Source organism: Pangasianodon hypophthalmus, chromosome 1 (genome assembly GCF_027358585.1).
Source record: "Pangasianodon hypophthalmus isolate fPanHyp1 chromosome 1, fPanHyp1.pri, whole genome shotgun sequence".
Lineage (NCBI taxonomy): Eukaryota > Metazoa > Chordata > Actinopteri > Siluriformes > Pangasiidae > Pangasianodon > Pangasianodon hypophthalmus.
The window spans coordinates 29,308,052-29,330,926 of record NC_069710.1 but is presented as its reverse complement, the minus strand read 5'-3'; the positions used below and the strand labels follow the sequence as shown (position 1 = coordinate 29,330,926).

The 22,875-nt window shown below is 39.2% G+C and overlaps 1 protein-coding gene across 1 annotated transcript in view; it reads right to left on the bottom strand.

The window, feature by feature from the left end:
- Positions 1 to 22,473, bottom strand: part of adarb2 (adenosine deaminase RNA specific B2 (inactive)) — a 194,867-nt gene extending 172,394 nt beyond the window's left edge. The window contains exon 1 of the mRNA XM_026944890.3: positions 22,122 to 22,473. Coding sequence (XP_026800691.1) covers positions 22,122 to 22,221 — 100 coding nt within the window. The 5' untranslated portion in view covers positions 22,222 to 22,473. The remainder of the gene's footprint in view (positions 1 to 22,121) is intronic.
- Between the last annotated feature and the right edge of the window lie 402 nt (positions 22,474 to 22,875).

The following is a 22,875-nucleotide window of genomic DNA, read 5'->3' as shown; positions in this document are numbered from 1 at the left end:
AGACACCTCAGTTTCAGGTGAAAAGAAATCCAAATAGAAAGTGAGCAACATGGGAAAGGAGACTGGACAGCTGCCAGAGTCGCGCCTGCATTTTCCCTACCGAAGCATGCCAGTCAGCGCGTACAGTATGACAAATTACCCTGCATGAGACTTCACACTGCAGCCACCTCCCAACCGCAGCCTCCTCCAGATGGACCCAATTAAGCTATTAGCCAATGAGAGGTGCCTGATGACTCCATTAGGAACCATTCGGAGCTTAAATAAACTGAGGAAATCAACAGAACCCCTCTATTCCAATCTGTCTTCATTTATTTGTGTACCAACTGTTTGGAGTGGACTTTGAAAAACTGACCCATAGGTGAATAACCTGCACAAATGATTGCAGTTTTTTTTTGCTGGTTTTGCTGAGAGAGAAAGAAGAAAAGAGAAAGAGAGAGACAGACAAGAGAGGAGAGGATCTCTACGGTGAGGCAGGATGATAATTTAGAGTGAAATACGTGGAGATGAGATCTGGAGTGACTCCACGCACTCTCTCTCCTGGGTCCTGTTTATCTGCCATCACCTCAGCTGTCCCATATATTTAAGCACAGAGTCAATGCAATTCAGCAGCACCATCACTCACAGACCGGCACTCCAGGTCAGTTACTGACAACCAGCTCCTAGAATCAAACCTACTAACACAGCTCGAAGTTATACTAAGTAGTGGAGAAGATAAAAAATAAACTGTATTTATGAATTAACCAAATATATGGCATTGAGAAATGCCAATCATTTAATAGAATGATTGAAGAATTTACAAAATTATAAGGGTTAGATCTTGTAGTTTATAATATATGAGGGTTTACAGAATCAGGGTGCTATTTGTGTCCCGCTGATATTATATTTACAAATGCGTATATACTGTAAAGATACAAATTTTAAAAACAGATAAGTATCCTTCACATCAAATATATGTATATTTCAGATAAATAATTTAAAACATTAATGAAACTTAGGAAGCAGCATTTTTCCTGGCCCAGCTCACTATAAATATGTCACCTGGAAATATAATTATTAAAATACTTCAAAAATGTTATTATTTTGCATTAATGTGTAAATGAATTGATATATTTCTGTAAAGATGCTTTGTGACAATGACCATCGTTAAAAGCGCAAATAAAATAAAATTGAATTGAATTGAATTATAGGAAGAAGAAAAGTACGCTCTCTCATTCTTTTTCCTTTATTTTTAATGACATTGTGATATTGACTGACAAGGTCACTCTGAATGTATCCTGTTTATAAGTATAAATCACAAGTCAATTATTAATAAATAATAATTAAAAAACACGATGTTCTGTTCAACATTAAAATGTCCTTAATGTATGTATGTATGTATGTATGTATGTCATTAACATGGATGCTAGTGAACCATATTTTGTGGTGTCCTGCTAGTTAACCACAAAGCAACTGTCAGAAAAGAAACCTTGTAAAAATGGGATATTGTTGGGTTTTCTTAGATACAAATGATTAAAAATAGTTTTGAAAGGGCTAAATGACACCTCAATCACAGAGATGCCCAAATCATTAAAAGCTACTAAGCATACAATAGTCACGTCCCAATTTCACCAATCAAGAGAAGAAGAAACTGGACCAGACTGCATCAGATGTTTAAAACATTACTGTTTGAGGTTTTGAAGCTTACTGGTTTATTCAGATGGGTGCCACAGTTCCAGGAGCTCAGCCAACACCATACGGCTAATAGCCTTGCAACTGTCAATTTGAAGCAGAACCAGCGAGACCTCCAGCACTGGTCCAGACAGCTTTGCCTTGCGGAAATGTGGGAGTTACTGCTATTTCCCAGGCACTGATGTTGCACAGTCAGATCTCACTGACTTCCACCTGTGTCTTCCTGCTTTCCCCACAACACACACATATATTCACCATCAGGTGCCATCGGACAAGCTGCAACAGGGATCTCGTTCCCCAGCACATCTTTTATTTTTTATTTTTTTTTGCTCCACTGACAAAGAAACACAGTGGCACCAATAACAGGGTCCCTTGATGAGGCACCACAGCTGTGTAGCTGCTCTACTTTCAGCCATCACCAATCCAGCCAACCCCTCTCACTCTCAACACATCCTCCATAAGGCATACTAGTACTTCTAAATGCAAGGATTTACTCAAACGTGTACCTGCTTTAATGATCATATAGATCAATTTTCACAGATACAGTGCGTCAACACCTCATAAAACATATGTTTTCCTGGATTCAGATGCTCATATCTGCCGTCTTCCATCTGACTCCTGTGGCTGGGGAATTCCCTTCTTGCACACTGAATCGTTTCCAAACTGTAGTGCTGAATTAATGATAAAACAGATGCTTCAACAAGCCCTTTTGTAACTATACTGGGAGTGTTCACCTTAACCAAGTGACTTCACTCAGTTTCCAAAAACCTTATTGGTGTTATTTTTCCCAGCATAAAAATAAAATTTTGGGGGGGAGAGTGATAGGTGAAAATTTGTATGTTTATTGGCTAATTCAGCCTGACACACTTTCTACAGGGAGCACAAAGAGTGCAGGGGTTTGTGTAGCTGAAACAGCAGGGCCTTAGTGAATCGCTTACTACTAGTTGCCAAAGATTGTGCTCATGAACCTCATGCTGAGAAACCTCAGCCATGCAGCAGTCCTTCTTCAGTTTAATCCAAACTAGCTGAAATCCTCCCTAGTCCACTTCCCCCTACTGAACGCTTTTGGCTTTCTGAAATGTACCTCAAACAAGCCAGACTTAATCCTATCCCCAGCCTCCTGGTGCAGCCCAAAGACTACAACAGTCAAGTGCAAAAACAAAAAGGCCTCGCCTACGATCTACCCTTGGCCTGGATGCCTTGCCAGAAGCTTAGCCTGCTGTCCTGATATGGTGGTCATCTCTTTGTAATTGTGTTCAATGGAGCTTGAGATCAACTCCTCAATGTCTGACCCTCACATCTGAGGTTTCTGTCCTTATAAACCACGTCAGACAATAACCGGATCTAACCTGACCATCAGCTGTTGAATCAAATGAAAGTCAAGACTCCATTTTTATGTGCCATCACCTGTCTCTGCAACCTCTCTTTTCTTTGTCTTTACTTCTCTGCCTCCACGCTCCATCCATCATCCTGTCCTTTTCTAAACTAGGACAGCAAGTCACCTCGCTGCTTAACCCCTCTTTCCCTCCTCCTTCGTCTCTTCCTCCACTTGGCATCCATCTTCCCGGTGCACCTGCTGGAAGTCTCTGTTCCCCTGAAGCCGGACAGTGCCTTGAGGAATCAGTCGTAGATAGCCTAGCTTGATGACCCAGTGTGATGTCTGTAGGAAGGACGTCATGTATGCACCACTTCCTAGCGTGCCCCCTCACCTCTCTGTAATCAACTCGCCTCCTCTACATTCATCATCCCTCTATCTCTTCCTGAATATCAATGCTCCCTATCCTTCGCCTGAGGGGTCTTCTGTTATATACCTCTGTACCGTCTTCTCTTTTTGAGCCAGAGTCAGGGCCAAGGCAAGGTAAGAACAAGTTCTATGGTTCATTTGGTCACAAGCAATACTTCCTGCATTCCTCCAGAATCTGTCAGAGATGGAGAAGTGCCAAATTACAGGAAAGCACAGCAGGTCCCTTTGGCTTTGGAGACAATAAGAACCACACAAGAATGAAGGTTGATAGGATGTCGACAATAAAACAAAAGGACTGTTGTCAGGGCCTAAATTAAATCACCGGTGACAGCGGCACATGTGGGGCAAGAACCACCATGCGCCACTTGACTCCTTTCATTAGTGTGCACTGGGACTGGCAAGACTAGTCGTATACATGTATATTTATAGTTTGATAACCAGCTGGAGAGTGGCGTCCTGCAAAGCTGCTTGGAGCTTTGTGATCTTGTCAAATAGAATCAGAAACACAAAAGGAGGTGACAAGCACTCAGGGTCTTCATGCTGTTACAGGAAGAAACAAAAATAACTGCAGAACAGAACAGAATTACAGGGGCTTCAGAAGACAGAAATCTGATCTAGTCCTCCATTAGTCCACAAAGAGAAATATAAACAGAGATTGGCTAGAAGTGGTAATGTGTCAACCTTAATAAACAATAGCCACTTTTAGAAATGTGTCCAGACTACAAAAATCAACAAATTAAGTTGGAATGGACAACACTTTGGCTGAATTGTTAGCACTTGGGGCTAGTCAATAAAAAACCTCAGTGTTAAAAAAAAAAAAAAAACTCACTGTCTAAAGGGCAGTGGGATAAATGATGAGTGGCTCTTGGCAAGGGTGGAGAGCTGTGCTATCGTTTGAGCTGACTCACTTCAATGAAGGTTGACAACTGAAGAAGGAAGCAGCGGTGTATGAGAGACATGTAAAATTAGAGGCTTAGTGACTGGCCTGCCAATTGTCAGACTAATTAAAAAATTGCTAATTATAACGCGCTTTACTTCGAATAATCATTGGGCTATAAAGTCCTGGCTGTCAGGTGTAAACAAGGCGTGCGACTGCAGTGGGGGGAAATCAATGGACATCTGTTCATTTATCTCAGGCAGGGAACCAAATTGAAAATGGATTGCCCAATGCACCACAAATCTGCATTGTGATAAAGGAGCAATAAATCGCAACACCTGCTTAGTAAACGATAATTACCATTCCGGCAGCAGGCCCCATGGCCCTCTGCATACTGCCAATGAAGAATCAAATTGCAATCTCTTGCTGGTCGGAAGACTGTAAGCCAGGAGAATTTGTAGGAGCAGCCGAGGCAGGGCCGGACAGGATGTCTTCAATCACCGCGTGAAATTCTTCAGGTGGTGAACTGGGTTCTTCATTATGGAACTCTAATGAGTCAAAATGAGACAATAAATCCATTCTGCCGCCTCCCTGGCTATGGAGTCTCTGACCTAATGATATTACATTTTAGTCTTTCAGCAGAGGGCCAATTGGTGCGTCCCCTGACATGCTCCTGGAGATTGCTCTAAATTTATAGCAGGAGGCACCGGGGCAGATGCACCCGAACTCAAATTCGCTAAGGACGCTGTCTCTAAATGATTGAAAAACCAGTGGATGGGTCCCTTCATTTTAGGTTTTGTTTGTATTTTTACCTAGAATCCTTGACATACATCTGCTGTATATGCTGATATTTTCAGCATTAACTGAAAACAGGCCATTTTGGCAATTTTGCTTACAAAACCAGTAAACAGATGTTCTCATTCTGCATTTCTGTGTATAATTAAACGATTCATGTCCTTCCCATAGCTGAAAAAAAAAGCACTGCTGAATTCTTGAATTTGGTCAGAATGTGTTCATTAATTTTATATTTCTAAAAACAGCTCTGATAGTAGAAAATCACAAGTTTATATTAATGTGTTCGTTCTAATATGTTATCATTTCTATAGTAACAATTCATTCACAAAGGCTTGTATGGAAGATGTTCCACTATAATATAAGACTAATAAAAAAAAGGATTAAAAATCTGTTGTTATTTAGCAAAGAAATATATAATCATTGCTGTGGTGAAGCTTTGTAGGGAGAGGTTAAATTAACATTAATGAAAGTTTTTTCCTTCGGAAGAATAGATGACTTCCAGATTTTGGGTAACATTAAATGGGTAAAAGTTTTGGCACTTTCTAAAAGAATGTAAACCTTGGAAAAACTGCTGTGTATAAGAAGAATATAATACTTCAGAACATGCTGTTATTGGAAAAGAATCCATTTTGAGGTTGTAAGAGTAACTTAAATTCACGTTGGACTGTATCACCCCACGCTGTGGTTGATTAGTTTCCTATAACAGGACATGCCCATGTGTTTTATCTCTTACATCACAGATGGACATATTGACATTCTAGCACTTGAGTGTTTACTGACAATCTATCTTCTCAGCTTTCAGGAAACTGCATCTTACGCTGGCTCCTTCGCTGCATAGTCATCTTTCTCTCGGTCTTTCAACCCTGTGACACCACCGAGAGATAAAAGGGATGGGAAAAAACTGAAAGCCAAGAATGAAACATGGTTGGTTATACTGGTAAAGGTGTTTTGTGGTTGTGTTTATGTCATGGTTTGGTTAGTTTGAGTCATACAGCTGTGGATGGATTGACAGCCATCTGCATGACCTGTACTGCATGTGCAGTTTCATATTAATGGAATATCTGTTGCAGTTGTCTCTCAGCCCAAAGAACACAAATGACACAAATGTAATTTAATAGAGTGATAGTGAGAGAATGGAGACAGAAAGAGCTTAAGTAATAGATCATTACTTCCTACAGCTTTTACTTGGCCATCTCTGAGGCTTAAATCTTTGTATATGAATACACAAATCCGTGCAGCACAGTAATAAAATCACTTCATGCTGTCGATTCATTTCCAACATTAACATTTACCCTGAACACGTTAATATTTCCAGCTGCCATCCATCTCGCACTTCTGAAATACATGATTTTGCATTTAGCAACATCTGACAAGCTTATAATCATAATGATCATTCAGATCCAAGATGGGGGACATGAAAAGATGTTAAGAGTCTGCGAGATTGCTACTGAAGGGAAATATGCAACAAAATTAAAGACATCATTCATGAAGAGACAAGAATATTACAAAACTTACATCATGTCTCCTTAAGCCTCAGTGAATCACACAAGATTTGCAGGCTTGTCGAGAGGGCTGCAATACGAGGTACACACACAAACATCATCAGAGCCCAGCCACGGGAGTGAATTGTGCTCCTGTCACAAGCCCTTCTCGACGACACTTAAACAACAAGCAGACATAGATTAGTCACGTTAGGAGCTCCATCTGCCACAGAGGCTCTCTCTCTCTCTCAATCTATCTATCTCTCTCGACCCAAACTCCTGCCGTGGTCTTTCATGTCGAACTTAGCTCAGGTAGGTGTGTGACTCTCGGTGCACTCGTTGCTCTCGGCAGGCTTCTTTGTGTTTCTCAGCATCGGAGCACATAGAGCTCGATAAAGAGCCACGTATTACACACATGCTCCTTCGCTTTTCATTTCCAGCATGGGCAACAACACACGCTAAGCTTCAGATTCAATATGGGGTAATGAGAGTGACAAAAATACCTTCTCCCGCAGCCACCCCGGTGCACAAAGTCTCTCTTGAGTAAACCTATATCCACCTGGCCTGCTTTTACCATAGCTTTTTTATAGGCTGTCTGCTAAACACATATTACAGCACAGAAAGTTAAGTACCACCTTTCTGTACTGAGACATCAGACATTATTTTCTCTCTCTCTGTATATCGTCCTTTCGCTCCCTAACAAGCTCTCCCTCTCTCGTTTTTTTAACTTCCCAGTAGTTGGTAAGCTCAAGCTGAGAGTGACAGGTAAGGGAACAGCAGGAAAAGGTGACAACAAGATAATAGCTGCTGCTGGCTTCATCATCGTGACCTGACGTGTGTGTATGTGTGTGTGTACTTGTGCCTGAGTGAATCAGTGAGAAAGAAGAACTACATTTTAAAAAAATTATGTGCGGCTCGTACAGTTTGCTCAGAAGCTCCTTTAAAATTAAGAGGAACCTCCATTAAATAAATGAGAGGAGCCAAAAGGCCACTGATCCACTTCATGCTGTATGAACAGACAGAGAGGATTAACGTTCATACACACAGCTCGTACTGTTAGTGTTCCCACCCCAATTTTATCTGCACACACACACACACACACACACACACACACACACACACACACATGCAGGTACACACAAGACACCCTTCCACATCTGTTTCTGGCCCAAACTCTATCATTCCCTGAACAGATTCTGCTGTGTCTGTGTTTTTATGCCATTAGCAAGGGACTGGAAATTTCTGGAACACATCATTAGGTTTGTCACACATCTTAGCCCCACACCCTGCCGTTTCTCTGGGAGACCAATCTGACGATGGACGAAGGAAAGATCTCGTGCCACGAGAAGAAGGCGAGCCAGACGGCGCAGTGCAAATGTTTACCAAAAGAGATCAGGAATCACCACTAAGGATAGCATTTAATACCCAACATCAACAAGTTTCTCTCACGGTTTCATTTGAGAACTATATCTGATATAAAATTATATAAGAAACATCAAATAAGAAGAAGATTAAAGACAAACAGTACTGAGTGTGCTGCAATGATGCTCAGTATGAAGATTGTAAATAACAGTCTTGAGATATAAATAAATATAAATGTGTGTATGTGTGCGTCCACATGACCACCTACTGTATATAAGTGTGTGTGTGTGTCCACATCACCACATTCATATCAGCTTTGTCATGGAGAATTTCCACATCCAGTATCAGTGCATCCCAAATAAGCACATCTACAATGAGGGCATGTATATGAATCCCTGAAGTAATTACAGTTTGCTTCAGTAATAACAACAGATGTCTAGTGTCCAGAGAAACAGAATTCTCTGAGTTTTGACTTTCTTTTTTGGTAAAATTTTTGTTAACTCTTTCGCTGGTGTACTACAATTAGGGCTGGCTGATATGCCAATATAATATCAATAGTGTGAAAATTATATCGTATATTAATATGCTTTATTAGATATTCGGATATCTTTTTAAAATACATTTTTAAATAATATTTAAAAAAAAAAACACATTTAATTACAAACTAACTTGAAGAAGCTGGTGTTAAAGTTTTATACCTAATCTTTTAAAACAGTAAAATATTAACATTTTTTTAAAAAAAAAATTTTCTTCCCCTTTTCACTGTCTTCAATTTTTTCTTTGCCTTTTCAGCGTTCTTCTTTTTTGTAATTTGTTAATTGTTTCCCTGGAAATTTGGTGAACTACAATCCGAGCGATATGATAAGATATTGATATCTTGATAAATTATGTCAATATGCTTTCCTAAGACATGATGGATTTTTGTAATCAATTTTTTTTTACTATTACTTGTTTAAAATACATTTAATTACTAACTGACTGGAAGCAGCTGAATTAAAAGCTGTATTAAAATTTGATACTAAATGTTAAAACTGTAAAATATTACAAATTTTTACAGATTCAGTGTATTTATTTATTTATTTATTTATTTATAATATAAAAATACAAACATATTTTTTCAGCTATTAAATAAAGTATCATGGAACAGGTCTTTTTTAAAAATAAAACTACTGTATTGCTGGCAGTTTGTGAACAAACTTAAATATCTTGATGCACATCGTGTACGGTAAAAATGCCTTTTAAAGTCTGTGACTGATTATTATTTATTGTAGTGATCATTACACTTATATTTACTGATTTAGCAGACGATTCGTGGCAACTTACCATTAAGACAGAATCCAATCCAATCAGGTAGCTCAGAAATGTAAGTCCTGAGATGTCCATTTACTGGCTCAGAACAGTATTAAAAACACTTAATTACTATGTTAAAAATATAAAGAATGGGTAGCCAAGTATTCATTACTGTAATCACAATCTGCCTATTTGCGGCTTTGTCTCCGGTTTTCCTATATTTGTTTTTGCAGATATGCTCAGAGTCTTTGAGAGAGACATTAAAAACAACAGTGGTATGAAATGTTGGTCAGTGACTCATGAAATGACTGCTGGGTTAATATTCTCTGTTATTGCTATTGGAAAAAAGGAAAATAATAAAAAAAAATGTCTTCCATCCTGCAATATTATGCACTTTTCAGCTTGGCAGGTTCATTTCCTTGTGGTAGCTTTGATATGGCTTTTGAATGGGCACAAAGTTTCAGTGCAAAAACTACACACACACATACAGTCTTATATAGCGCACTTCAAGCGTGGTGTTAAAGTCTCTCAGATCCTCCAGCTCTTTATAGAGAACATGAAGAGTATCAGACCTGGAACCTGTAAAGCTCTGGTCTTTACCTCTGAAAGTAAACAGTTTGAGAGAGGGAATCTCGGACACAGCAGACACGTCGCTGTGTATGAAAATCAAACACACTGTGGGCTATCGCAGGAAACGAGTCTATGAGGCTATGTAATGAATAAAACACTTGAAGACATACTGTTATAGGAAAATAACCAGCAACAGGATGATGTGATGTGGCCCGACACACAGCGGAGGTAGTGTTACCACTCCAGAGTTGATTATTCCTCTTAAACCACATCAATCAAAGAATGACATCGTGTCACACGTACTGTATTTTCTGTAATTAATGTTGCGGAATGTTCATGAAACAAGTTAGTTCCTGTAATTACTTACATTATAGCAGCTATAAGCAGTCATTCCCTCACCAGTACGTCTATTATCTCGATTTTTGAAACTGATATACGTTAAAAAAAAAGCTTGCTGTCAGATTGGCAGCTGAGACGGATGCAAGTGCAGGCGATATTTATTAAACAGGCAAACAATTACGAGCACAAATCCAAAATTAAAGTCACAAAACAGGCAAGAACATGAAAAATACAAGACCTTGGAGAATGAGGCATGATACAAACAACTGCGACTTAGCACTGAATGAATGACAGTCTGTGGTATTTCTGCTGTGTGTGTCTGTTAGGAACAAGTGTGTGTGTACATAGGTGTTTGATTAACCAGAGCATGTGACAGGGTCATGTGACCTGGTTGTAGCCCATAAGGCTGATGGGATATTGACCTGATACTTGTCACATAACTAAGAAACCACAAAGTCCTCTGTCCTGAAGACTTTCCTGTGCTGGAAAACTTAAAAGACCAGCTTTATCCATGACTGTTACAAAGCAATGACACTGGAGACTCCTTCCATAAATGTTAAATAAACATCTCCTTACAGAAAACTTCACCACTTCAATGCGTAGTCTTTTTCCTTTCTGAAATAACAATACATTCTTACTCCATTCATTATTAGTCATAGATTATGTGCCAACAAGTTGATACTAAAAAAATTATAATGTATTATAATGAGTGCAAACCAGAACTTAAATAAACTAGAAAATGTCAGAGCTGCTGTTATAAAAAATTAATTAACACCTTTTGACCAATCTGATTTGAGAAACAGTGCTGTGGTTTAAACAGAAATATATCAGTATCATATATTGGCTCAGTTTCTACAATGCCCATCAGTACTTGGTTCTCTTCTGTTCTCCCTCTATACTTGCTCTCTTGGTGCAGTCATATCCTCACATGGGTTTTCATACCACTGCTATGCGGATGACACTCAACTCATCCTCTCCTTCTCTCCCTCAGACACTCATGTTTCTGCTCAGATATCAGCATGTCTGGCAGACATCTTATCATGGATGACAGATCATCAGCTGAAACTTAATCCCAGCAAAACTGAACTGCTGTTCATCCCAGGTGAGTCATCCCCATGTCAGGATCCTGCGATCTCCCTGGACAGCTCTTTGATCTTGCCTTCGGGTTACTGCACGCAACCTTGGGGTAACCATGGACAATCAACTGTCCTTTTCCCCTCACACTGCTAACCTGACACGCTCATGTCAATTTCTCCTTTATAACATCTGAAAGGATTCGTCCATGTCTATCCACACAGGCCTCACAGGTGCTTGTTCAGGCCCTTGGCATTTCAAGACTGGACTACTGCAACTCACTCCTGGCAGGTCTGCCTCTGAGCGCCTTTCGTCCTCTGAACTGATCCAGAATGCAGCTGCACAACTTGTTTTCAACCTTCCTAAGTTCTCCCACACCACCCCACCCCATTGCTACACTCCCTCCACTGCATTCCTGTAGCTGCCCGCATTAGATTTAAAACACTGATGCTTGCCTACAAAGCCAAAAACTGACCAGCACCCACTTATCTCAAAGCACTTATCACATCCCGCATTACACCATGCTCACTCAGATCCTCTAGCACTGCTCGACTGGTCCCACCATCTCTAAGGGTACAAGGAAGGCATGCATCAAGACTCTTGTCTGTTCTGGCACCTAGGTGGTGGAATGAACTTCCCCTAGGTGTCTGAACAGCTGAGTCACTGATAGTCTTCAAATGATGTCTAAAGACTTACCTCTTCCTAAAGTACTGAAATTAGAACTTAAAAAATATTTGTATTGTCTGAGTGCTTGTTACTATATTATCTCTCCAACAGAGTTTGTGGATTGATGGTATTCTTAGTCTGTGACCTAGCGAACACAGAATGTGTTTATTGATAGAGACTTCACAGCCCTTCTGTAAGTCTGGATAAGGGTGTCTGCCAAATGCCATAAATGTAAATGTAAATGTATTTATACTATTTTGTCAAATGTATGTGGACACCTGACCATCACACTCATATGTGGTTCTTCCCAAACTGTTGCCACAAAGCTGGTAGCACAGAATTGTATAGAATGCCTTTGTATGCTGTAGCATTACTATTTCCCTTCACTGGAACTAAGAGGCCCAAACCTGTTCCAGCATGACAATGCTCCTGTGCATAAATCGAGCTCCATGAAGACATGGTCTGCCAAGGCTGGAGTGGAAAAACTCAAGTGTCCTGCACAGAGCCCTGACCTCAACCCCACTGAACACCTTTGGGATGAACTGCAACATGGACTGAACCACAGCCACACTCCAAAATCTAGTGGGAAGCCTTCCCAGAAGAGTGGAGCTTATTATAATAGCAAGGGAACTAAATGTGGAATGGGACATTCGATAACACAGTGTGACGGTCAGGTGTTCACAAACTTTTGGCCATTTAGTGTTTTTTGCAGTGATTATTTTCAATTCATTTTGACCTGAAAGTAACAAGAATCTGGGAAAAAGCCAAAAATGTTGGGTTTTAGCCAAATTTCTGCCTCTAACTCACCTGAAACTTTAAGGAAACAGGAATCACCAAAATGTTATTAACTTTGTAAACGTGCCTAGGCTTTCGCAGAGATCACGTCAGGGAGATAGAGAGAGGGTTTAACAAACACAGCTGTAACAACTGCTGTAAGCTATGAATAAATTGGCTACAAAGACAGACATAGTTTTCATGGTCATGTTTACTGTTTTTAGATTTGATTTATTACATGTTATTTAACTACAAATGAAAGCAGCATATAGCAGTTGTTCTTAGACAATCAGTGTGTTGGTGGCATTCAGTGAATGAGATTTAACCAGATGTTAAAATGCAAGAATTTTCCTTCTAGTTGAGATACATGCAAAAGAGTGTCAGGTGGAAGACATGACTGCAGTAATGCTTTTATTAAAGATGGTAAAAAGGAAAGCGATCCAAAAACCACTTAGTTTAATTGTAGTCACAAACAGGCAGAAGGTCAGGCAATTTACAAACAGGATATCCAAGGCAAAGACAAAACCACGAAAACCAGGAGTGTAAACATAGGCAAGCAGGCTATGTAGCTGTAGAACAGAACTGCGCAGATGTTTCACAATGAGTGAAAGTTCAGAGTCTCTATTTATAGGGTGTGTGTGGATGATTGAAACCAGGTGTGCTGGATCAGAAATCAGGTGAATGTGAACATGTCCATCACTGCGTCCCAATTCGCCTGCTTATACCGTGCACTAAAAGTATGTTCTATTTCGTGAAGAAAAAGTAAATATTTATGAGTGTGTAGCAAAAGAGTATGCAAGTATTGGTACATACTAACATATCATGTAAAGGAAGAGAATGTTGTTGCCGAGTTACGCACGCTGTCATGGGAAACAAACTCCTCGTCGCATTTCAGCTTTTCTTCATTCATTATTCCTTATATAATTTATACTATATAATTTAATTTACCATTCCCTTGATTTACTTTTCCACACTTTGTTTACATATCTGACCCTACAAGATAAACATGGTACTCTTTTTACACAACATCCAATCATTAATCTTATGTGACAATACAAAAACTTTGGTTAGTGCTTAATATTTAAGTTCTTACACTTAAATACTGAAGACGCTTCACCGACGTTACACTCGTCCGCCATGTTTGCTGGTTGAATTCAGCAAATTGTCACAAAACTCCTCCTTCCTCGCACAAGGAGTTGTGGGTAATATTAGCTGGAAAAGTGTCCAGGGATCCACACTTTGGGAATGATCCAATCTTTGGGAATGATCATTTCAACATACTACGATTTCGAACACCAATTCTAATCGTGGATACTATTTAGGATAGATAGTAAGCAAATTGGGACACAGTACATGTGTGATATGGTTGGGTGTTGTAGTCCATGTCAGCCATATTTTTTTGGGAAATGGAGTTTGATGCTGATTCTGGCGTTGATAAGACAAAGAGAAACATATTTAGTTTTTCAAAATTTTATATATATAGTAGAAATTGTCAAATATGAAGGGTTACCTTCTCGGGACACCACAGAAATAAATAAACACACACACATACACATACACATATCTTCCATCAAGAGCCTCTCCAAGCACAGGCAAGGTTTTTTTCTCAAATAAAGTGTGTATCTTGTGAACAAGTGAGAATTTTAAATAAATGTCACAATTATACTGCTACAAAATTTAAAGAGATGCCCAGAGTCAATAAAACATTCATTACTTTTCATCGGATCAGACAAAGCTAATACAGACAAAGATTGGTTTAAACACCTTATAAAGGATTTGCTCAATAAGCCTGATGTGCACACACACACACACACACACATATCCTGGAGGAGCTGAGAATCAATGGATGAGCACGGATTTACCAGAGGGCATGAGGAGAAAAAAAAACAGTCCTTTAATGTGCGCCGTCAGAGGAGTGATGAACCTAAACTACTGCAAAATACCTAATCTACTCAAACAGCCATAATCATCTACAAACCAAATCTCTCTCAGTGCACATCCTGCCAGCAACGCGCTGAGCTAATGCTTCTCTTACACACTGAGTCATGTTTAAATAACACCATCGTTTCATACACACACACGCCAACGAGCGGAGATACAGTCAGCCGTGCTAAGCAGTCTCTCGGCACTGCCTATTAAGATAAAGATGAAAAAAAGAAGCATCAAGAGTACCTAGAGAAAGCGCTGTAGTTAAACAGATGTCTTGATTCTCTGCCTGCAGGCCGGATGTGTAATGAAACAAGGACAAGATGGCTAATAATCATTTAACAGCTCATACTGGAGAAATATTATGTTAGATCATAAAGTGTCAAAACAGTCTGCCAGAAATATGAGAAATATGGCTTCACCAAGCACTTGGAGATGAATCACTGTTTTTTTTTTATTTAAAAATAGCTGAATTCATATTTCAATAACCTACTTGTGTGTGAGCATTAATATTATTAAAGCAGATATAAATATATACTGTATATACAATACATATACACCTATCTGTCTAAAAAGGTTTGCACCCCCACGGTCTGCTAAATGCGAGGAAAACGATAATTTTACAATTTATTTATAAAACATTACTGAATTCCAACAAGTTACAACTGAAATGTGGATATTCTCAAACAAGATAAGAATCCAAAACTTAAAGCATCATCAACAGGAAAAAAAACGTTTGAATAACTTGTAGAGAAGTAATTACTCCTTTTGTTAGCATTACTATTGTTAATACAGATATAAGATGTAAATAGTTACCACATATATTTCTAACTAAATGTCATCATGCAAAAGTTTGCACCCCCTTCCATGTTTGTTAAATGCCAAAAATAGGATTTTACAATGTATCTATAAAAATATAACATTCCAGTAGTATAGACAACGAAATGTGGATGTATGCTGCAACATTATAATCCAAAACATACAGCAATATCAACAGGAAAACAGTTTTAACAATGGCTCAGTGGATATTTACATAACCTTTCGAGAAATAATAACTGCTTCTCTGAGCATTAATATTGTTAAAACTCACGAAAATTGTCAGTAGCTACTACACATATACCTACATACGGTGCAAAGGTTTGCACCCCCATTGTTTGTTAAATGCAATAAAAGTGGACATTTATCTAAAATATAACATTCCGAGAAGCTAGAAAAAGTTAAACGTGAGCAACATTAACAGGAAAATATGACTAAATCCATATCAATAACCTGTTACTGTTTTTGTTCGCATTAATATCGTTAAAACAGAGAGAAATTGTCAACAGCTACTATGTATAAATCTATCTCTCTCTCTTTGTGCACCCCCATGATTTGTGAATTGCAAAAAAAAGGAATTTGTACAGCGTATGTACAAAAATACAACATTCTAAGAAACTAGAAAATGATATGTATTGTGTATTGTGTATTGTGCAACGAAACAACAATCCACAACATCCAACAAAATATGTTTTTTAAATTAGCTGAATGAATATTTGAATAACCTGGAAAAAAAACAATTACTGCTTTCTTCCTTTCTGTAGCATTCATACTGTTAGAACATATAAACTGTCAAACCATGGCCCTGACGAGAATAAAAAAAAAAAGCTACTGAAGATGAGTAAATGAATAGGTTCAACAAACGAGTACACAGTTTCTACAGATATATATCTCTTGTGCAAAAGTTTGCAACCCGCCCATCCCCAGCCGAAGCATTTGTAAATGAAATATGGGTGCATTCTACAAGAAGGCAACAATCACAAATAAAAATATTAAAAAACAGAAACCGTCAGAGTTAGAAATGAATAGAAATGTCCAGAAGATTTGGTAGGGAGCGAATATTACAACCGGCAGGATCCAAAAGCTGGTCAGAGGAGATATAGAAGATGTTGGAGTCTGCTGTTAAGGCAAAGCATGGACATACACTTTAGTATGAATTGAGTTTCTTTGTCTTCTTTATTTTGTCCTTTATATGGGATCACATATACAGTATCAGCTCTCTGTAATTACCAACATCCTTCAAAGAATCGTGTCATTTTCCCTGACACAAAATGTGTCGCAGCATTAGCCTTATTTCATTGTGTCGTGTCAGTGCTAGCTCATGGGCTTTGCTAATTGATTTGTGGCCCTCATTGCAGTACAGAGCTGGTTTCTACTTTCAAGATGTGGCTCTGTAGACTCATGCTCGCTGTGTGTGTACAAGGTCAGACACCTCCCACAGACGCTAACGCTATTACACTGTTGGACAAAGCAGGCTAAGAATGCTAAGCAGGCTGAGAAGTTAACTCTTGCTCATGCTAGTGCTTGTTAGATAACTAAATGTGTCGAGTATGAGTCAAGTTCACTAATCTCAGGATAAATCGCAACAACATAACATATAAATATTAATAATTAAAAAAGGATTCACAGTTTAAGCTATCACTATAAAAATATCAATGCAAAACTCTTTGCATTTGCTAACTTGTGGTTTTTTATTATCTGTTATCTGTTCTTTTTTTCTGATGTTATTTCAAGAAGGCCTAGAAAGTTCTCTTCCTTGTCAGTTTTAGCCCTTAAAAAATTTTCCTAGGGCCAAACCCCAATCGGACGATTACCCCACCAGCTCATCTGTGTTATTGAGACGTTTCAGCATGAAATTTGCTTTTTCTTCACTGAACTTTAAGCAGAAATCCAGCAGCTACGTCTCAAAAAGCCAACAGGGCCTATTACGAGATAATGACTAATTATGCTAATTTGTAAAGTTGTGCTCTTTCTTTCCTTGGTCATTTTATCAGCCAGCCCTCCACAGGGAGCAGTAACCATTCATTGGTAATAAGCATTTTTTTTTTTTTTTTACCTCCCCGGACAAACGTCCAGAGGAGGACGCCGTGTCCTAAATTGAGGAGGATTTCACAGTTAATCAGGGAAGTGGCTGCGAAAGTCGACGCTGCAGCTGCAGCCGGTGCCGCTGATGACCTTCATTAACCTTTTAAATGCCAGCGGCACCTTGCACAAAAACCTCTTATCAACAAAGCGCGAAAAATAGCCAGCCTTTTCAAATCTAAATGTAAGTATATCTGTTTTCTTTCGCTGATATTGTGAATGGAGAATGGAGTGAAAGTGTTTCTGTTTGTTCTATCTTGCGTGTTATTGAGCTGCGAGTCTGAATCGGAAACGGAGACACAGAGGAAGCAGAGGCAGCGTCTCCAAAGGGACTAACAGCCGAAAAACACACACACACACACACACACACACACACACAAACACACAGGTTTATGAGACCAGTCTAACCAGCATGGCACATCAAAACAAAGACAGCAACCACGGCTTCACAATCCCTCATAATCCAGTGAGGTCTTCAGCTATCCCTATGATGTCAGTGAGACAGGAGAAAAGACTGACTTCGACCTGTGTTTTCGGTCACAACACATATTCGCAAAAGAATATAAAAAAAAGATAAAAAGATAAAGATAAAAATTATTACATAACTGCCCCCAAGTTATTTGAGCTGATATGTACGGAATCGGTCATGCCGAAGTCGTCCACAAACACACAGTTCAGTCTCAATGGGTTACTTCATATAAATTAATCGCTGTTTTATCATATCGTAGTCAAAATTTTGAATAAATCGATAACTGATTGAAGTGCAGATGAATTATTACACTACTATTAAGTTTATATCATCTTATAACATCAACAAAAAAGTCAGTTGAATCCAATTTATTAACCTCTTACGGCTAAGACATATTCTAAAGAAATGTCTGACATGGGGAAGTTTACGAGCAGACTTACCTTGTGACCATATTCTTCCTAGGAAATGTTCACTAAATTGCATATAATATCATTTTTTAAAAATAAAAGCTCCCTTATTGTGCTCCAGATCAACACCCACAGGCAACATGCCACACTATAAGCCTGATTACTAATTACTCAATCCTGATTTTTTACTCCTCTGATCTTTCTGCACTTGACAGTTCGCAGTGATGATCGATGTCATGAGAATGAACGTAACTCTGCCCTGAAACATCCTCCATATCGATAACATTATGTACACGATCCACCTTCCTGCGTCACGGAGAGGAACAAAAGCAAGACAGTTCAGCATTTCTGCAGCGAGATCATGAATGAGCGAGTAGCGCAAGGGTTCGGCGTGTACATTATTTGCTCTGGAGGTCAGCTGACATCACGTCAGAGGTGGATGAGACATGAGGATGATTTTCAACATTGACATACTGTACATATCCACAGTGAAGTGGGAAAAAAAATCTGATCTGAGAGCTCTCATTACAATTACACGGCCATGTACAGTGTGTGATCCAGTAACACTTGTCGAAACATATTTTCTTGTGTTTTCTAAGCATTGTGAACATTTTAAAGATTTTCTGCATAGATTTCATAAAACCTTGAATTGGCATGATCCAGGAAAAAAATATATATTTTTGACAAATTGACACGGGTCATTTTTAACCGTGACACAACACAGGTTCAACAGTTTGATTTCTTTTTTTCGCACTTCTCTCTTTCTTCTTCCAGCTAGTCTTTATTCCTACTAGCCTGGTCTTTTTTTTACAGCAACCTTGGGTGTTAGAAAGGCGCACTATATATATATATATTACAGATCAAATCAAGATCATGATGTCTAGCAATATAATCACAATGTGTTTTTTTTTTGTCTATGTTGTGTAGCAGTGGCTCAAATATATTTACAAAATATTCATTTTTAAAATAGTTCTGATTTCGGAAAAGTCTGATTTCTAATTTTGGACATAGCCATCGTGTAGGAGTGTAAGTCTTGTTTAAGGAATAAACAGTGGTGAATTAGTCCCACATGTACATCTTTGCCTGATGATTTAAGCTCCAGTAATCTGTCCTCAGAGAAGATACAGACAGAAGTGAAAGGTGTGATGTCCAGTTTTTTTTTCTTTGTATATTTTACTCTGTGGTTACACTGCTGTCCCTAAATGAACAATACCACGCTACAATCTATTATAATCAGGGGAAAAATCTGCTTAAATCTGATTTAGGTACACATAGATTGTAATGTTCTTCTAATCTGTAGCATTTTTGGGGATGAAGTGCATTAAAGCGCACAGTGTCAGGATAATCCAAAAAACAAGCTGGCCGTTTGCCAAGAGGACTATAAACTTAATTGATTCAGCTCTGGAAAAGATTGAAGTATATTAGAATAACAGTTAGAATTATCCTTCCATCTCCATTATCGGAGATTAGAGCGGGAAAAGTTAAAACAATGAGCTGACGTCATCCGGCTTTGTGGAATTAATTGTGTCGACATTCCTCTGAGTGTGGTTTCTATTATTGTGATGAAAATCTGAATCACAGTGATAACGTAATGTAACATAATGATAAAATCCCGAATAAAAGACACAGATTTCTAAACTGAGCTGGTGTTCTAGATAAGTGTGTGTTCTGTTAATGAAAAAATAAAGAAATCTCAAACGGCTAAAACTTCAACTGTTGTTGTTCAACTTCAAAACTTCAAGTGTATTTTGGCATTTTGGGGTCTCAGAGTATGAAGGAAATGGTCTCCATCACAGCCCATCAGCTCAACTGGGAAATTGGCAATCACACACACACACACACATAAGCACACAATGTTCATATGCAATGCTTAATGCTCTGTGACCATTTCTGTCACTTCCATTATGTAAATACATTTGACTCAGCACTGCACTTATCTTTCTATTCTCAATTACCCAGGTTATTAATATCACAGGTTACAGGACAGGCCTCAGCTTTAATAATAATAATAATAATAATAATAATAATAATAATAGGTTCAATTTACAGCACGCTTTTCTCAACCCCGTGGATGCTTTAGAAAGGGTGCTATTTATATACCAAACACCTCCGCTGGCATATGTGACAAGCAAATTGAATTATATCTTTTAACACTTTCTGCTTGGAAGTGTGTGTGAGAAAAAAAAAGTATTACAGTTTGAACAAACAGTGAAGAAGTGTATTGACGGCACGTCCCAAGGTGCGCGCAATCTGGATCAATTTCTATTCAAAATGATACCATTTCTGAAAATTCCTCTAATCACTGGAAAATAGGAAGCAGGAAATAAGTGCAATGAACACATTCCTGCCAGTCAAAGTGAAGGAGATACAGAGGCAGTGTGTCTGGGAGCAGGAGGTCTGATCACCAACACGTTATCAGCCCCAGGGGTCTGTCACAACGGGCGATAAGCAGCTGTCACACACATACGCACACAAATGCGCACACACACCTGTCACGGTGAACGCAGAGGTGTCCCTGATACCCAGGCGCTGGCGGGCGCCCTCGTTTATTACCACTGCCACTGCAGAGAGATGAAGAAGCACCACGGCTGCCGTCACTCACCTCAGCCTCTGCTTCGTTTACTCCTCAGAGCTTGTGATGAAATTTCGGAGGTGATCACGCAACTAGGTGGCAAGCAAAGTGGCCGGATAATGGAGGGGTGGAAAAGGGCGTTCTGCAACGATGTGCAACAAGTTTGTTGTTTTGGTTTTGTGTTTCTGTGGAATGCATTGATTGCTAAGAAGTAATAAAAATAATAATAATAAATTAATTTTTTTTCCTAAAAATACCCTTTTTAAATATTTTTTTAAATAATAATAAATACTAAAGTATACTGGAACAGCTATTCATTCATACTCAATTCCACATGTGCATGATTTTATTTCTATAACCTACTGTATAGAAGTGCATCAATAACACACCGAAGAAAAGTTGCTTTCTTAGATCTTACAGAAGACCAGCAGTCAGATGTCCTTGCACTGAGGATGTCTGACCTTACAGTCTCAGACATCCTAATGAGCCCTAATGTGATTTCTAATAATCTCTTACAGCAACACGTTACAAAGGACAGCAGAAACAGACTGCTGGTGATGTAGAGCGTCATGGACAATACCCCTGTCCTCTGGTTAAACTGGACAGGACTCAGTGTGACATGTTATATTATGATACAGAGCCTTATAACCTCTGTAGAGACGCTGATCGCTTGGAGAGAAAGCGAGTGGAAAAGCGCGACGCACCAAAATGCTAAATTACGCACAGGCTCTGTGCGTCTGGCTCGAAACGCCTGACGTCTAGCTAGAGATTTAGGAAAAACAAAAAGAAAACAGAACCTCGGGGACTCTTTCTGAAGGAGGCACGTGGTTTTTTTTCCTCCAAGAAAGCAAGAATAAAAAACTGTTAACAAGCAAAAAGACAAAAGCTCGTGCGTGCGTTACGCGCAGGACACCATCGCGCCGGCACAAAACACACACACACACACACACACACACACACACATACACACACTCGCGCGCGCGCGCGCACACAGAGCACACTTGGGAACATGCATAAAATAAATAAACGACTTAATTCATAATATTGCATAATAATAATGATAATAATGATAATAAAAAACCAGGATGGTGAAGGTGGAATGTTTGTTGACCTCCTGCTCAGAATGAATGACACTGGCGCGCGTGATACCTACAGCTTTAGGAGAACAGTTTAAAAAAAAAATGCGTATGATATAAAAGAAGACTTTACCTTTGCGCTTGGATCTTCTCCTCCTTCTCCGTTTGAACTTGCACCTGATCTGGCCGCTTCCCGCACCGCCGCCGCTGCTGCCGCCGAGTATTGAAGCCATCGGAGCGGATCGGGACAAGTTGATGTGCTCGGGCTGTTTGGCAAGAAAAAAAAAAACACAAAAAACTTGTTCAGGTTCGCTGAGCGCGGCGCATCGGTGGAGCTCTCTACTGCATCCGCTCAGTCTCCTCCGCCTGTCCTTACTGCTTCACCTCTGAGCACAAACTGCTCTCTAACTGCCTCTCTTTACGCAGCGCCTCACTCGCACCTCACTCGGGTTCAAGCCGTTTGCTCTGTGCCCAAACGCTTCCAGTTTTTCTGCGTCTCAGAGATTGATTTTCTTTTTTTTTTTTGAGACTCTCTGCCATCCAATCACACCGATTCTCTGCTGAATATGCAAATTATAGCCAATCATAACGCGAGGAGAAATGTGACGTCAGAGTCGCCCACCCTTTCCATCTGAAGCCCTGCCCCTATCCAAAAAATGTGAGACTGGAAAGTGGGAGAAGTATGTGTAAAGATTTTCACTGCCTTTTCCTTTACTGTTTAGGAAGTGTATAAATGTATCCATGTAATATTTTATTATTAGTGATTTTCATTCCCTCTGGCAAAGAACTATGTCTTTATATACTTAATTTTTTTTTTTTTTTATGTTTAGTATATTACTCATCCGTCATCAGTAAGCACTTTATCAGGTGTTACGAGGAACACTTGG